The sequence below is a fragment of the Nelumbo nucifera genome, chromosome 8 (genome assembly GCF_055504915.1).
Source record: "Nelumbo nucifera cultivar China Antique chromosome 8, China Antique-T2T, whole genome shotgun sequence".
Classification (NCBI taxonomy): domain Eukaryota; kingdom Viridiplantae; phylum Streptophyta; class Magnoliopsida; order Proteales; family Nelumbonaceae; genus Nelumbo; species Nelumbo nucifera.
The window spans coordinates 8,327,919-8,345,195 of NC_142656.1; the positions used below are offsets into that span (position 1 = coordinate 8,327,919).

Consider the following 17,277-nt stretch of genomic DNA (forward strand, 5'->3'; position numbering starts at 1 on the left):
TTAGAGCTGGGGCACAACAAATTGGGTTGAAAATGACAAGACAATTTGCATCAGTTGGGTCAGGTCCTGTTGGGTTCTGGTTGAGGTGCAACCTGAGCCAGGCTGAGTTACAAATCAGGTTAGGCTATGTATAACCAACCTGGAAAATATAGGTATGTCTATTGGTATGTTCCAGGTAATTTTAATAACCACTGCCCAGTGGTGTTATGTATTTAAGATGAACAATATATTTTGACAAGCTAAACAAGAACCTGTGCTTCTTGAAGACGCTTGACCTCTTTCTCCAACTGGAATTCTGCTGCAGCCTTTTCGCTAGCCATGGCTTCTAGTTGTGTTTGCTTGTAATACTGAGTCATCATAAATCAAATATGATGTGAGAGTGGACTAGTAATATATGATACTGCTTCTGGTTAAATGAACTAGTACTGATATCTGACATACCAGTAGATCTGTTAGTTCTCGATATCGTTTCTCTAGTTCCATATGTTCCTGTCAAATGGTCGCAATATATAGGAATTAAGAACATTGAGCAAATACAGATAGTACATATGCAGGTAACATAAAATATCCAATATCTAAAAGATGAAATATAAGTCATGTATATGGCCTCACTCAGTCCTTTGTGCTTGTAACCTACAAATTTTACAGCAATATACTAACAAAAATGATAAGCTCTGCTATGCTTTTATACTATGAGCATTCTTAAAGAAAATTATGTAACCCAATTTTCTATTCCATATTGAAGAGGAAACTTACCTTTACAAAGTGGACGGTCAATATGCAGCAGCAGAAATAGGTATGGAAATCCATATCCTCCATAGAAATGTTATGCATGATGTATACAATTTGGTAAATCTTATAGTTGCACAACATTTTACTCAGTAACCCCCTAAAGAAAGAAGACAAAAAAAGTCATGTCCTACTTCTGGTAACCAATCCTAGAGAGTCCACTGTTCCCACTATGTTAGGTAACTAAGGTTAGGCATCCTTTTCTATTGAGCAAATAAATGCCAAAGCTAATCGTTAATGAGCTGAATGTAGCAAATGTGGTGGTTGAAGGGGACACAAAATTAGTGGTGTGATAGCTAAAGGATCCACAATCCATAATTTGGTGGTACCGGAGTGAAATGAAAAAATTAAAATGGCTTACCAGGAATATGAACGTGAGGATACAATGGGCGAGGAGATTGACAAATGGGATGGAAGATGTATTAGCCAAGCAAGGGGTGAATAGGACTAATTTGTTTTGGGCTAATGGGCTCAAATGTAATTTGTTTGTTTTCATATATAGAGAGGTAGCATCTCGTGCCTCTCTAAGGGATGCTTGTAATATTTCATTACCTTGCAATGAAATTTGAAGTTATTTATCAAAAATAAATAAATAAATAAATAAGTAAATAAATGTCAAAGCTAAAGGTAAAAAATAAAACATCCAAAAAGATATGATAGTCACTTAAAATGGTTAAACTGTGGAAGATCAGAAAAAAATAACTCATATTTCCTGAACCACTTCCCTTTAAATATCCTAGGCAATCCTAAATGTGCATGCCTTTATATTGAATTCATAATTGTGTTAAAGTAATCATGTTGGCATATTGTGCTGCTAAAATGTATTTGCAATTAGGTTCTATTATCAGAATTATCTTGCATATTTCTTTTTTTTGATAAGTAACCAAAGTTTGCTACTGATCAATAATAAAGATACAGCAGTACTGCTTCCAATAAGGGGGCACAAGGTGCTCCTCAAAGCAAATCAAATTTACAATTGAGCCCAAAATAACTGGTTCTTATGCCCCCTTGCTTAGCTAATGTTGGTTCGATTGGTTTAGTGTTTATATTAGTCTTATTTATGTTTTAAGTTCTTAGTTATTGGGCCTAAACTTGTTTTATTCTTTTTATGTCTAGGTGTCCCATCACTAATCAGGGGCATTCTAGTCCATTCTTGTAACATTACATTGTAAACACCTATATAAGACTCTAGGGCTGGTTGAAGTGACTAAGCCGCCATTCTTAGATCTTCTTCTTCTTCTTCTTCTTCTTCTTCTTCTTCTTCTCCGGCTGCTGTTCTCCAGCAAACATGGTATCAGAGCACTAATCGGTCTGACTGGTTACAGCCGCCTCTTTTCTCCACTTCTCTATTCCTTTTTTCTCTCTCCTATCTCGGCCACTGTGAAGAAACCCTAGGGCTGACCATAGAACACAGAAAGGTCTGTATCTAGGGTTTCCCTTGGTTGTAGGGCCCAAGGGGAGTTTGTTCCAGAAGCTGATGCCCTACTAGAAACCCTGCAGCAGGTAGTAGCCATTCGGCTGCTAAGAGAGATCTGTGTGGAACAGATCTAGGTGGAAGGACTGAGTTAGACAGTCCTAGTACAGATCGTAAGGGTGGTCACAATCTAGGTTCGATCACCAGAGGTGCCAAAGAGGTATTGCCCTCGGCTACAGCTACGACAACAGAAGTCAAAGCCCAGTCCAGACGTGTTCAGCACAGTACAGGGGTGGATTGTTCTTGGTTTCAGACCTGTTACGGGGGGTTCTCAGACTTGTAACAACTTCGATAAGTCTGAAATCGTGTTCTTTGTACTGAGATTTCAATTGTGATCACTGTAAGAGGAAGGAGATGTCTTCAATATCGGGAGAAGTGTCTTCTAAGGATAATAGAACTGGTGGGAAGTCTTCTAATCTGGAAAACCCTAATCTGCACAGCTTGCAGATCACCAGTGTATTGTTGGACGAATATAACTTCAGAGAATGGTCTGTTTCAGCCATGCTCTTCATTACTTCCCGGGAACTTACGGGTTATTTAGATGGACAGAAGCAGGAACCTGAAGTGGGTGGTGTGGAGTACGCAATATGGCATAAGGAAAATGCTACTGTTATGTCCTGGCTGCTTGCTTCGATGACTCCAAGAGTGGCCAGGACTGTTCAACACTTTCCCACTGCTGCTAAGATTTGGGAGAAAGTGTCTAAAACTTATGGACAGAGAAAGAACAATGCAAGAATTTATAGGCTAAACCAAGACATTGCTGCATTGAGACAAGGAGATATGACAGTTGCAACTTATTTTGCAACCCTAGAAGGACTATGGGAAGAACTTGATCATCATCTTATTCTTGGTTGGGAGAATATAAGAGACAAGGAGAGGCATGATAAACAAATTGAAGAAGGTAGAGCCTTTAAGTTCATGGCTGGCTTAGACCCAATGTATGAGAGCATAAGGTCTCAAATTTTGGGAAGGGATGAAATGCTAGATTTACACCATGTCTACTATCTAGTAAGGAATGAAGAGGTTAGGAGGAAAGAGATGCAAGTTGACACTCAAATACAGCCTGTTGAACATTCAGCCTTGATTTCTTCAAACCAAAAAGGGAGCAAGCACTCGGACAAGAGGCATCTTAAGTGCACTCATTGTGGAGGTGAAAGGCATGTAAAAGAGACTTGTTGGGTTCTTTATCCTCATTTGAAACCAGCTACGTTAAGGAAAGACAAGAAGCCTCAGAGGAATCAAACAACAAGTGGGAACCTTATTACTAGTCACAGTGGTGAGAGCCCGAAGAACACATCTACAGTTACACTTCCTCCCATGGGACAGACTACTAATTCCCACACATCCGGGTCCTTGGATTTCACTACTGATGAGGTAGAGGTCCTTATCCGGGGCCTTAACCCATCTAAGGACTAATTCCCTTGCTTCCACCTCTCTTGCCAGATCAGGTATTGTCTCTGCTTGTAGTGCAACTAGTTCTATAGAGTCTACTTCTTGGATTATTGATTCCGGTGCAACTGACCACATGACACACATGTCCTCGTTATTTTCTTCTTATCATTTGATGTCTGGCCAAGATGAGATGAGAGTTGCTGATAGTTCTCTCTCCACCATCTCTAGGAAAGGAGGGGTTGACCTAAGCAAGGATCTCTCTCTTAAATTTGTTCTACATGTTCCCAATCTTACTTCCGACCTCTTATCTGTTTCGAAGCTTACCAAGAATTTAAACTGTAGCATAACTTTCTTTCCTACTCATTGTGTCTTTCAGGACAGACTAACAAAGAGAACGATTGGGAGCGGTCATGAGTGTGGAGGTCTCTACTATTTTGATACAGACATCAGTTCGGCATTGCAATCATTTGCTGCCAGTAGTCAGAATAATGAGGAGTCAATAGCTAGGTTGCACTTGTGGCATGCTAGGCTAGGTCATTTACCTTTTTCGTTGTTGCAAGGGTTGTTTCCTGAATTATTCAAGGGTATTTCAAGTCAAAGTTTAGTTTGTGAAGTGTGTCAATTGTCAAGACAATGTAGAACTCTTTATCCAATTTCTAGTAATGGAATTCAAACTCCTTTTGATTTGGTCCATTCTGATGTTTGGGGCCCTTCACCTCTTGTTTCTGTAGATGACTTTCGTTACTTTATCAGCTTTATTGATCACTGTTCACGATGCACATGGATCTACTTGTTAAAAGGACGTGATGAAGTGTCACGGATAACCATGGCATTTTGTAAAACGATTGAAACTCAACTCGACAAGAAGATTAAGCAATTCTGTTCAGACAATGCTGCTGAATATTTTGAAAGTTCCTTGAACCTGTTCATGGAGGATGTAGGCATGCTACACCAGTCATCTTGTGCTAGTACCCCTCAATAGAATGGGGTTGCTGAGCGCAAAAATAGACACTTATTGGAGACAGCTCGAGCTTTACTATTTCAGCACAAGGTTCCCAAACACTATTGGTCTCAAGCAGTCCTTACCGCATCATATCTGATAAATCGGATGCCATCTAAGGTGTTGGGTATGAAAACTCCTTTCTCTGTCATTTGTCCTAATCTTCCAGACTTTTCTCTTCCACCTAGAGTCTTTGGTTGTGTATGTTTATTCATGTAAAGGATCCAAAGAAGACCAAGTTGGATCCTAGGGCTACGAAAGGAATCTTTCTAGGGTACTCTCCTACACAGAAGGGTTACAAGTGTTATGATCCCGTTACCAAGAAGAAATACGTCACAAAGGATGTGATATTTTTTGAGTCTCAATCCTATTTTCATTCTTCCCAGAATCCTCTTTAGGGGGAGACTAGTGGGATGGAAGAGGATTCTGCTTCTCCCTCTTTTTTTGTGCCTCTTTCAGCCTCGGGCCTTCCATGTTCTCCTCCTGATCCTCCTAGTTGTAGCATCCCAGGTGAATCTAGTGAGGCTCCCATTGAACCTGTTACCACTCTTGATGCTGCGGATGTAACTGAGGACACTAGTAGGCAACAAAAAGATACGAGAATCACCTACAACAGAAGGAAAAAAGACCCTCCAACTCATGGCAGCAATCAATCGAACTCGGATCAATCTGTCTCAACAACTCCAGGTAATCTTATCACTCATACTTCTGATTTGGATCTCCCTATTGCTCTTCGTAAGCCTACCCGCTCTTGTACTATCTGACACCCCATTGCTGAATATGTTTCTTACTAACATTTATCTCCTCGTTATTATTCCTTTGTGTCTGCTCTCTCTTCCGTGCATGTCCCTACTAGGTACTCAGAGGCAATGTCTGTCCCAAGATGGAGAGAGGCTATGAATGAAGAAATGAAAGCCTTAATGAAAGCCAGGACTTGGGAATTAGTGGATCTACCAGAAGGGAAGAGCACTGTGGGATGCAAGTGGGTGTATAGGGAGGGCGGGTCCATTGAAAGATACAAGGCCAGACTAGTGGCGAAGGGGTTTACTCAAAAGGAAGGGATTGACTACAAAGAAACCTTTGCTCCAGTTGCAAAGCTCAACACAATCCGGGTTCTATTGTCATTAACTGCAAACTTCTCTTGAGAGCTATATCAGTTGGATGTGAAGAACGCTTTCCTAAATGGCGATCTACATGAAGAGGTATTCATGGATCCTCCACCAGGTTATGGTTTTGATGGGAAAGTGTGTAAACTAAGGAAAGCATTATATGGTCTTAAGTAGCCCCCTCGAGCTTGGTTTGAGAAGCTTTGTGGGGCCATGAAGAGAGTGGGATACACTCAAAGTGGTGCAGATCATACTTTGTTCATAAGGAAACAGGATAGCAGACTTACGGCACTCATCGTCTATGTGGATGATATGGTGATTACGGGAAATGATCTAGAAGAAGGAGTTCTTGGCATCTGAGTTTGAGATCAAAGATTTGGGCCATTTGAGATACTTCCTTGGAATTGAATTTGCTAGGTCACAAGAGGGCATTTATATATGTCAACGGAATTATGTCCTTGATCTTCTAGAGGAGACAGGTATGATGGGGAGTAGACCAGCAGATACTCCAATAGAACATAATCATTGTCTATAGGAATCAGTTGGAGAGGACTACCTTGATAAAGAGTGTAGAGAACACTGATGTGGGCCCCACAGCTACGGTCCCACTGTGTTCGTAGGGTAGAAGATGTTCTAGTCTGCCTAGGGTTAGCTATTGGTCATTTAGTTGTTTCAGTTGTTATTTATTTCAGTCTTATTTTTTGCTCTATTTGTTATGTAAAGACTAAGGGCAGATCTGTCCTTTCCATGTAATGAGCATAGCCTATAAATATTAATTAAAGTGGCGGCGGCAGAACATCAAGCTTCTGCTCCTCCTTTCAACTCTTGTGTTCTACTGCTTCTCCTCCCTCTTCCTCTTCTTTCCTCTTACCTTCTTATTTTCGATCCTGAAATCCATTAGGGTTCAAGACTGATAACAGTCCTGAACTTCTACTTGGTATCAGAGATAGGGTTTCTCATGTGAGTCTAGTCCAGCCGACCACATGAGAACCATCTAAGGCTGGAAGCTGAGAAAGCAGAGTTTGTTGACTGGTTCTTGGAGATCTCCAGAGGATTAGCAGCTGTTTGAAGAAGTGCCACAGTTGCAGCGAGTTGGTGATCAGGAAGAATCAGAGAAGGCTAGGGTTCGGGTAACCTTGGTAGGCAGCGAACTGCATCCTATTGTAAGTCTTTTATTTTCTGAGAGAAGTAATATCAGAGAAGATAGGTTGGACCTATCCAGCAAGGGTGGCCGAACCACTCTAGGGTTTTATCTCTCTATTCTCTAGGGTTTTGTCTTATCCCTGCGGCAAACCCTAGTATTGGACTGAACCTTGTGATCTTATCCCTGCGGCAAACCCTAATAGTTCTCCTCAACATTGATCAGTTTTAGGGTTTCATATTAACCCTAATACAAACCTTATCCGTACGGTACTGTCTGGAGTGTACGACTTTTAGGACTGATTAAAACCTCAAATTGGCTTCAGCATATCAGATTGTTCTTCAAACTGTTTTTCAGTTTTCTTTTGGGGTTTCGAACACTTCTAAAGGGGTGAAAACAGTTCGGACTGTTGCTGTTGTGTGTGGCTATTGATTTCAGATCAGTTTTATACATGTTTCATGCACATCTACTGTGAGTACAGATTGGTTCTATACTGATTTTGTGATTGTGGTTGGTAGTCCTAGTGCTGGTTTTGACTGTAGTAACCCTAATTTTGAGACTTCTGGTTCTTGACCGAAATGGAGTTTAAGAATCTGGCAGAAGGCAGTTTTGGGAACAGCAGTTATGGTGGTGGTTCTGAGACAGGTTTTCAGATTACAACCGTAAAGTTTGATGGATCAAACTATTTGGAATGGGCCCAATCAGCCATGATGGCTATTGGGGGAAGGGGCAAAGTAGGGTATCTCTTGGGAGATGTGGCAAAACCTTCCAAGGGAGACCCTATGTATACCAAGTGGGTCCAAGAAAACTACTTGGTTATGACGTGGCTCTGTAATTCTATGCAGCCCCATATCAGCCAAAATTACTTATGGGCAAAGACAACCAAGGAGATATGGAATGTGATGAAAGAGACTTACTCCCAACCCCTTAATGTTGCCAGAGCATATGAATTGAAATGTGAGGTGAATTCCCTTAAACAAGGAGAGAAACCGATGTCGGTCTACTTCTCTACCTTGAAGTCCCTGTGGCATGAGATTGATCACTCAGAGACTCTTGAGTGGGAGAGTCCCAAAGATGCTCAGATACATAGAAAGCACATCGAGACAAACAAAGTGTTTGAGTTCCTGGCAGGACTGAATTCAAAATATGATATTGTGAGGCACCAGATTTTGACCAGAGATAGTGTGACCCTCTCTCAGGCATACTCCTTAGTGCACAGTGAAGAGACCAGGAGGAAAGTCATGATGCAACCTCAGCCGCTTACACCTGCCTTGGTAGCTGTCAAACCCAAAACAGAGGGTGATTCAGAGAGGGACAGAAAGAAGGAAGATAAAAGGGATGTGGTGTGTGAGCATTGCAAGAAACCTAAACACACAAAAGAAATATGTTGGAAGCTGCATCCACATTTGGTCCCGGCAAAGTTGAGAAATAAAAGGGGTAATGCTCATGTGGCTATGACTACTGATTCAACATCCTCATTTGGCACAAGAGGCACACCATTAGAGACCTTAGCTGCAGTTCGGGCTGCTCTAATACAATTGGAGAAGGAAGTTGGCAGTTCAGCTCAGTTACCGCAGTCATCGTCAGCCCCGGCCACATCGGCCTTTGCACACTTAGGTACTCGAGCCTCAGCCTACCATGCCTCCGCTCCAGGTACTACTGAACCTTGTTGGGTAATAGATTCAGGTGCATCCGACCATATGACTAGCTTGCCCTCTTTGTTTACTACTTATTACTTATCTTCTGGTAGGGATAAAGTATCTATAGCTGATGGCTCTCTTGTCCCTATTTCTGGCAAGGGTGACATCAAACTGTCGGATACTATCTCCTTGTCTTCTATCTTGCATGTTCCTAAACTTGATACTAACCTTCTTTCAGTTAGTAGTATTAGCAAACATATGAACTGCTCAGTAACCTCCAATGTCCCTATTCGCTTCTGGGGTGATGCTATCCTTACGGCGGTATATCTTATTAATCGGATTCCTTCCCGGGTTCTTGATATGAAACCTCCTTTTTCCCTTCTATACCCCAATGAGGAGTTGTTCACTATTCCCCTCAAGACATTTGGTTGTACCTGTTTTGTTCAGCTTCTCGGTCCCCATCACTCCAAGTTTGAACCCAAGGCCTCCAAATGCATCTTTCTTGGTTATGCACAAACTCAAAAGGGTTATTGTTGTTATGATCCTGTCTCAGGGAAGAAGTTTGTATCCATGGATGTCACTTTCTTTGAGGAGACACCCTACTATTCTCGGGTCTCTCCTCAGGGGAAGAGTAGTGAGCGTGGAGATTTGGGTCCTTTTCTTCAGGGGGAGTGCAGTGAGGACAGGGTTAATACTTTTGGGGTTGTTCCCTTACCTATTCCAGTTGGTGATGAGGGCTGCAGTAGCGAGGGTGGTCAGAGGGATCGGGAGTTGAGAGTCTATCACAGACGATGTAGGCAGGTTGATCCCGGTCATCAGCAGTCCCAGCCAGCTCCAACCTCTTCTGCGTCTCCAAGTCCAGATATTACAGTCCCAGGGCCCACAGAGACTCCTTCCATTGTTGCTACCTCATCCTCTACAGATGACCTTGACCTTCCCATTGCCCTTCGTAAAGGAAAACGGCATTGCACCACATCTACAGCCCACTGCATCTCCCAGTTTTTGTCCTATGATCGCCTATCTCCCTCCGTTGCTAATGTCCCTATTCCGAGAACAGTGCAAGAAGCCCTATCAGTCCCGAAGTGGAGAGGTGCAATGCAAGTTGAAATGGATGCCCTGTTGAAATATAATACCTGGGAGCTAGTTGACTTGCCCAAAGGAAAGAAACCAGTTGGATGCAGGTGGGTATTTACTGTGAAGCACAATGCGGATGGTTCCATTGAGAGGTACAAAGCTCGGCTAGTTGCAAAAGGGTTCACTCAGACTTATGGTATAGATTACTTGGGAGACATTTGCTCTAGTAGCCAAGATGACCACCATTCGGGTTCTATTATCTCTTGCAGCAAGCTACACTTGGCCTTTGTACCAAATGGATGTTAAGGCCTTCATGAATGGGGAATTGCAGGAAGAGGTTTACATGCAGTTGCCTCCTGGATTCTATGATACAGAGGCAGGTAAGAAGGTCTGCCGGCTCAATAAGGCATTGTATGGTTTGAAACAGTCACCTAGAGCTTGGTTCGACAGATTCAGACTAGCCCTTGGGAAGTTCGGTTATGTACAGGCCCGGTCAGATCATACACTGTTCATCAAGAGGGTGGAGTCGTCACTGACACTACTTGCAGTATATGTTGATGATATTGTGGTGACAGGAAATGACAACCATGAGATTGAGTCCCTCAAATAGCTCATTCATCAAGAGTTTGAGGTGAAAGATCTGGGTACACTACGGTATTTTTTAGGTTTTGAGGTTGCTAGATCTAAACATGGGATCTTTGTCTCTCAGAGGAAATATGTTTTAGATCTCTTGGCTGAAACTGGAAAGCTGGGTGTCAAACCTACAGATACACCCATTGAACAGAACCAAAGAATTAGTGCAGAGAGTGGGGAGCTGCTTGAAGACAAAGTTATGTTCCAGCGGTTAGTGAGAAAGCTCCTATATCTATGCTTCACCCGACCAGATATCAGTTATGCCGTTAGTGTTGTCAGTCAGTACATGCATTCTCCTAGAACCACGCACCTTGTAGCAGCAGAAAGAATACTAGCATACTTGAAGAGATGCCCGGGTAGAGGTATACCGTTCAAGAACAATGACCACATGAAGGTGGAAGTCTATACGGATGCCGATTGGGCTGGGAGTGTTGATGACAGAAGGTCTACCTCTGGATATTGTGCTCTTGTGGGAGGTAACCTGGTCTCTTGGAGGAGTAAGAAACAGAGTGTTGTCTCCCGATCCAGTGCTGAAGCTGAGTACAGGTCAATGGCTAATGGAGTGGCTGAAATTCTTTGGCTGAGATCACTACTTGAGGAGTTGGATATTGAGTATGAGAAGCCCCTGATGTTGTATTGTGATAATCAAGCGGCTATTAATATAGCACACAACCCAGTGTAGCATGAAGGACTAAACATATTGAAGTTGATCGACACTTTGTACGAGAGAGGGTCTCATCACAAGAAGTGTCTCCCATACATCACCTCCAACATGCAGCTGGCAGATATCCTCACCAAAGTTGTACAATGGAAGAAGTTAGAGGCAGATCTATCCAAGTTGGGAATGATAAACATTTATTCCCAACTTGAGGGGTAGTGTAGAGAACACTGATGTGGACCCCACAGCTACGGTTCCACTGTGTTCGTAGGGTAGAAGATGTTCTAGTCTGCCTAGGGTTAGCTATTGGTCATTTAGTTGTTTCAGTTGTTATTTATTTCAGTCTTATTTTTTGCTCTATTTGTTATGTAAAGACTAAGGGCAGATCTGTCCTTTCCATGTAATGAGCATAACCTATAAATATTAATTAAAGTGGCGGCGGCAGAACATCAAGCTTCTGCTCCTCCTTTCAACTCTTGTGTTCTACTGCTTCTCCTCCCTCTTCCTCTTCTTTCCTCTTACCTTTCTTCTTATTTTCGATCCTGAAATCCATTAGGGTTCAAGACTGATAACAGTCCTGAACTTCTACTAAGAGAGATACCAAAAACTGGTAGGGAAATTGATATATCTGTCTCTCACTCGACCAGATATTGCTTATGCTGTACATGTTGTCAGCCAATTCATGCACTCTCCAAAGATTCCTCATATGAGAGCAGTGGAAAGGATTCTTAAGTATTTGAAGACTTGCCCAGGAAAAGGAATTCTGTTAAAAAAACACAATAAAATTGAAATTGAAGCGTATACTGATGCATATTGGGCCGGTTCTGTTGGAGACAGGAAGTCTACTTCTGGGTATTGCACGTTCGTTGGAGGGAATTTGGTTACATGGCGAAGTAAAAGGCAGAATGTGGTTGCTAGATCAAGTGCAAAGGCTGAATATCGAGCTATGGCTCATGGTGTTGCTGAACTATTGTGGCTTAGGACCCTTCTTGATGAGCTCGGGATAAGGGTCGAGTGTCCTCTTAGGCTGTACTGTGACAACAAGGCTGCCATCAACATTGCAAATAACCCAGTGCAACATGATAGGGCGAAGCATATTAAGATTGACCGACACTTCGTTAGAGAAATGATAGTCTCAGAGGAACTCTGTATTCCTTATACTCCTTTCGAGATGCAGATTGCAGATGTGCTAACAAAAGGACTAGCTTCAATGAAATTCTTAGACTTACTTGGCAAGCTAAACATGACTGACATCCATGCTTAGCTTGAGGGGGAGTGTTGGTTCAATTGGTTTAGTGTTTATGTTAGTCTTATTTATGTTTTAAGTTCTTAGTTATTGGGCCTAAACTTGTTTTATTCTTTTTATGTCTAGGTGTCCCATCACAGGGGCATTCTAGTCCATTCTTGTAACATTACATTGTAAACACCTATATAAGACTCTAGGGCCGGCTGAAGTGACTAAGCCGCCATTCTCAGATCTTTTTCTTCTTCTTCTTCGGTTGCTGTTCTCCAGCAAACAACTAACAAATATGCCAGCCCATTTGCGGATCTCCTTTCCCATCTAATTCTCATTGGTTTATTTGAGGTTAGCTACTTGAATCTTCTTAAAGCCCCCTGGTAGGACCATGCTCACTCCGGTTCTTGCAACCACCTAATAACCAATTTTGAGTGCCCTTAATTAACAAATTTTCAAACCACAACTCTTTGGAGATCTCTACTCCTTACAGAATTACTTGGACTTCCGCGTTAATAAAGTCCCCCACCCCAATAGGACCAGAAAACAAAGCCACAATCTAACCTTCTGCATTTCTGAAGACTCCCCAATGCTTGAAGGCCCTGGATTGCCTAGACTACTTCCATCAAAGTTTAGCTTCATAACATCTTGTTCACAGGGCCTCCACTCCACCATTGGCTTGTCCTTCACCACCAAGCTTTTTGCAACCATCTCCTAATTTCTCCAAATATCATCAAATGAAAAGTGTGAGAAGTTTATTTAATTATGCAGTTATGCACTCCCATATATAAACCTCTTCCCTTCTCAATGGAAATTCTGGCATTTCTTTCCTCCCAAACTGTCCACACCAAAGCAGCCAAGCACATCTCCATAAGACTTTACCTCTTTTCTTTGGCCACCTGAAGGTAGTAAGGTCAAATAAACTGCTAATCTACAACCAAAGAGACCAAAAAGCTTTTCCCAAAGCTCTACAAAAAAGGGCAGGAGATTAGTAAGTGATAACAACTTTCTCCATTTGCTTTGCAAAGGATACACCTATTAGGGGATAAGCTAAGATTGGATCTCCTTTTTTGCTAATTATCCAAGGTGTTTAATTTACCAAGAGAAACTTCCTAACAAAGAGCTCCCACGTTAGGGGGGATGGGCCTGGACCACAATTCCTTACTATGGAAAGGTTGGAGGTTAGTAATCAAGCACAAACAAGAAAAAATAGAAGAACAACAAAATAAACTCAATGGGTTGGGGGTTCGAATATGAGTACCAGAATTAGAAGGGTCAAAACAAACAACATCAAGGGTTTTGAGGAGCAAGGCAGCTTGGTCAATTCAAAGTCTCTCTAGTCTCTCCTAAAACCCAAAACCCAAATTCCAACTAAGGCCATGAGATTGGGAAAAGGAAGCAAACCTTTGGATAGGTTTTTTTTTTGAACAAAGATGGGGAATACAAGGAAGGAAATAGGTCCTTGAGGATAGAGTTTCCAATCCAGACATCTTCCCAAAAAAGAACCCTATCTCCAGTATAAACATCATACCTGATTAAGCTTGAGAATTGCAGAAAGATGCTATGTATAGCCTTCCATGGAGAGTTTAAAATAGCCCACTGAGATACACCCACATCACAACCATTGCTTGCCCCTCCATGAATCCTTTCTACAACTTTGTGCCAGAGCCTCTCCCTTTCCAAAGGCCATCTCCACAACCACTTGCCCAATAGAGCTGTATTCTGTATTCTTCTTCCCTATATTACCTAAACCCAACCTACCTTGCTCCTTCCTCTTACACATTAAATCCCACCTAACCAAATGATCCTTTCTTCCTTCACCAGCTTCCCACCTAACCAAATTATCTTCCATAATTCTCAAGTTATTGGTGTAAATATGAGATTGCATCATACAAACCATAAAAATCTAGGAAAATTTAAATTATGCCACAAAATATAAATTTTAAAAGAAAGCAAGTTCTCTGAACTTTCCAACCGAAATGATTTATAACATCAGAAGGGAACTGAATAAATCAGAACTAACTTGTCGTGAGTAATGCTCAGCATCTCTTTTCATTCCTGCCATTTCCACCCTCATTTTTTGCACTTCAGCCTGTCAAAACCAACAGTGGAGATCCTAAATAATGAGCTTAATTGGCTTTTGTAAATACTAGTGTAAAGTTAAGAATTCTGATAAGAAAACAGTGGAACAAACCAAACAGAATTAGTTATTAATTTAACAGAAACTAACTTATTGTTAAATATTTGTTCCCTTGGACTTGGGAATAATACATGTAAAGTCCACAAGAATGATATGATGACACTCAATTTTGATTCTGTTCATCAAATTAAAGAAAACAATATACTAGATAACAACCAAAAGACACTTGCCTCTAAAGAATAAAGCTTGGACTCTGCATCTCTTTGACCTTGGCGTGCCCGCTCCATTTCCTCTTGCCATGCCTGCATCTTGAAGATTGAACAATTGGTGTAAGCAATAGGATATGGGATTCTAAAGCTATTATAATGAAGAAAATTAAGGTTTCCTTCAAACTAGTGGGGCAGTTTTAGTCAGTATTACATACATGCTTATATATTGCAGGAATAGATAACTAGAAGGTGCTAGACATGTAAGCATTTCTTTCTTCCTTATCTCTTTTTCTTGTGAGTAGAGAAAGGATGAAAAAAGAGATGAGACAGATTTTTTTTTGGAAGGGGGAGGGGGAATATGACATAAAAATGTCCATAGAAACCTAGCATCCTCTTGAACAAAGGGAGGTTGCTGCCCCATTATTAGGGGTACCTGTTACCCAGCCAACCAACCTTTCTTAATTAACCCAATGAGTTACGCAACCCATATTTGATTCACTATGTGAAACCAACTTGGGCAGGCCAAGTGGATTGGGTTGAAAATTGCCACCACAGAACTTAGCCAATAAGGGGCCATTTATTTACAGCTGAAGTGGCTGAACTGAATGACTTGTTTTGTATTTTGATGGAAAAAATGTTAAAAATAATAAAAATATTTGAGGATTTAGTAATTAACTCAAGTTCAGCTTCAACCATTAAGGAGCTCACAACTTCGTTAAAAAACTTATTCTGTTATTCACTAAAAGACAAAGCAACACAGCAGTTATCAAATGACCCAGAGAACAAAGCAGAAAGTAATAGACTCAAAAATACGCTTCAAAAAGTCTACCTTTCAAAAAGCAAAAAAAAAAAAAAAGTTTGAAGGCCAATGCATAATGTGATTAATGCACCAAATAGTAGTTGAAGCATGTAGAACTTATAAGTATCCTCAACCAAATTTGACAGCATAATCCATAACAGTAGCAGCCAACTTGATGAGATGAAGATGGGTTATATAACAAATAGCAACATCTGAGATAAATTGGCCCAAGTGACCTCAAATTAGGCAGCTCATACCCACCCTAGTTTCACTTAAAGATTTAGCCATGTTTAAACACCAGGACCCAGGAAGAATGTATTTACCTAGGCTACTATGGCACAGTCTATGTATTTGCCTAGACTATAATTACCCAGGAAGAATGATATGACAAATATTGAAGATTTTTTTTGCTCTGGTTGATTCCTCAATCTCCAATTACCATCAAGAAATGACTGCTTAGTATATTTGATAATACTCTCTATTATATGAGAAACATGAACATTTTGGAATATGCAACTATTCCTCTTCCTCTAGATATCATAGCAGAGGCACAAAATGATATACTAAGAACCTGGTTCTTGATCTAAGAACCAACAAGGTGGCTAATGCTTCTCCTAAATCAAGAGTGTTTGGAAACAGCCAACCACACCCTAGACGTGTAAAATTTTCTAACTAGAAGGCTGTCTTCCTGGAAATTGGAAGGTATGAAAGGAAAAATGCTCCAAGAAGATGATATGAATTTCAAAAATTCACTTTGAACAAAAAACTAGAAGGTAGAAACAAAAATTCTGCAGAATAATATGTGGACACACATACACACGCTAAAGGTAAAAATACATTAAAAAAGTAGAAATCTGCTGAATTAAAGAATATAAAAGAAAAGTAGTTTCTTGAAGAGAGAAGGAGAAGAAGAGAAGTTGAAAAGAAAAGAGAGCAATAATCTGGCCGCCCCCTTCACTTATTATTTATACTAAAATAATAGAACAGTACAAAGACAACTATGCCCTTATAGGGCGGCAAAACATAAAACAGCATATATAACACTCAAAAACATAACAAAATTTGGACTCACATAACTACTGTGGTCGCCACCTCCTATCTAACAACTAACATAAAACATCTACTCAAAAAAACATCATAAAACTAATTAATCTTCAACACTCCCCCTCAAGTTGGGAATAAATGTCACACATTCCCAACTTGCGCAAATCATGTTCAAGCTTGTTCTTTGCCACCCATTTAGTGAAAACATCAGCCAGCTGCAACTCTGAAGAGACATAAGGCAAACAAACTTCTCCGGTTGTTACCCTTTCTCTTATAAAGTGTCTATCAACTTAAATGTGTTTTGTCCTATCATGCTGAATTGGATTGTGCACAATATTGATTATAGCCTGATTGTCACAGTATAAGATCATAGGTTCCTCTGCTTTCACCCCAATCTCACTCAAAAGAGATCTAACCCAAAGAAGTTTTGAGACACTATGACCATGAGCCATGGATCTATACTCGGCCTTTGCACTTGACCTTGCCACAACCGCTTGCTTCTTACTCTTCTAGGAGATCAAGTTTCCACCTACAAAGGTACACACTCTTGATGTAGACCTCCTGTCATCTAAGCATCCTGCCCAGTCTGCATCTATATAGGATTCTAACTTCAGATTCTCATGATTTGAGAAAGGAATGCCTTTGCCAGGGTGCTTTTTCAGATATGCAAGTATTCTCTCAATAGCTTCCCAGTGCTGAACTTGAGGTGCATGCATGTACTGACTCACAACACTGACAGCATAAGAAATATATGGTCGTGTCATACAAAAATACAGCAGCCAGCCCACCATTCTTTGATATCTCCCCACATCCTTTACCAACTCACCATCCACACCATTAATTCTGTGATTTGGATCAATAGGAGTGTCTGCTGGTTTGGTGCCTAGCTTCCCAATCTCTCGCAGTAGGTCAAGTACATACTTTCTCTGTGAAATGAAGATCCC

General features: G+C 41.0%; 1 protein-coding gene across 5 annotated transcripts in view; it reads right to left on the reverse strand.

The window, feature by feature from the left end:
* The window catches only part of LOC104592068 (golgin Putative 1), a 41,168-nt gene that overhangs the window by 2,215 nt on the left and 21,676 nt on the right, over positions 1–17,277 (reverse strand). For all 5 annotated transcript variants that reach the window (XR_016079250.1, XM_010251221.3, XM_010251223.3 and 2 more), the window contains 4 exons: positions 14,512–14,589; positions 14,165–14,233; positions 442–489; positions 252–347 (listed from right to left, as the gene is read on the reverse strand). Coding sequence is in view for 4 of the 5 variants with exons in the window: in XM_010251221.3 (XP_010249523.1) it covers positions 252–347; positions 442–489; positions 14,165–14,233; positions 14,512–14,589 (291 nt within the window). In the remaining variant the exon portion in view is untranslated. The remainder of the gene's footprint in view (positions 1–251; positions 348–441; positions 490–14,164; positions 14,234–14,511; positions 14,590–17,277) is intronic.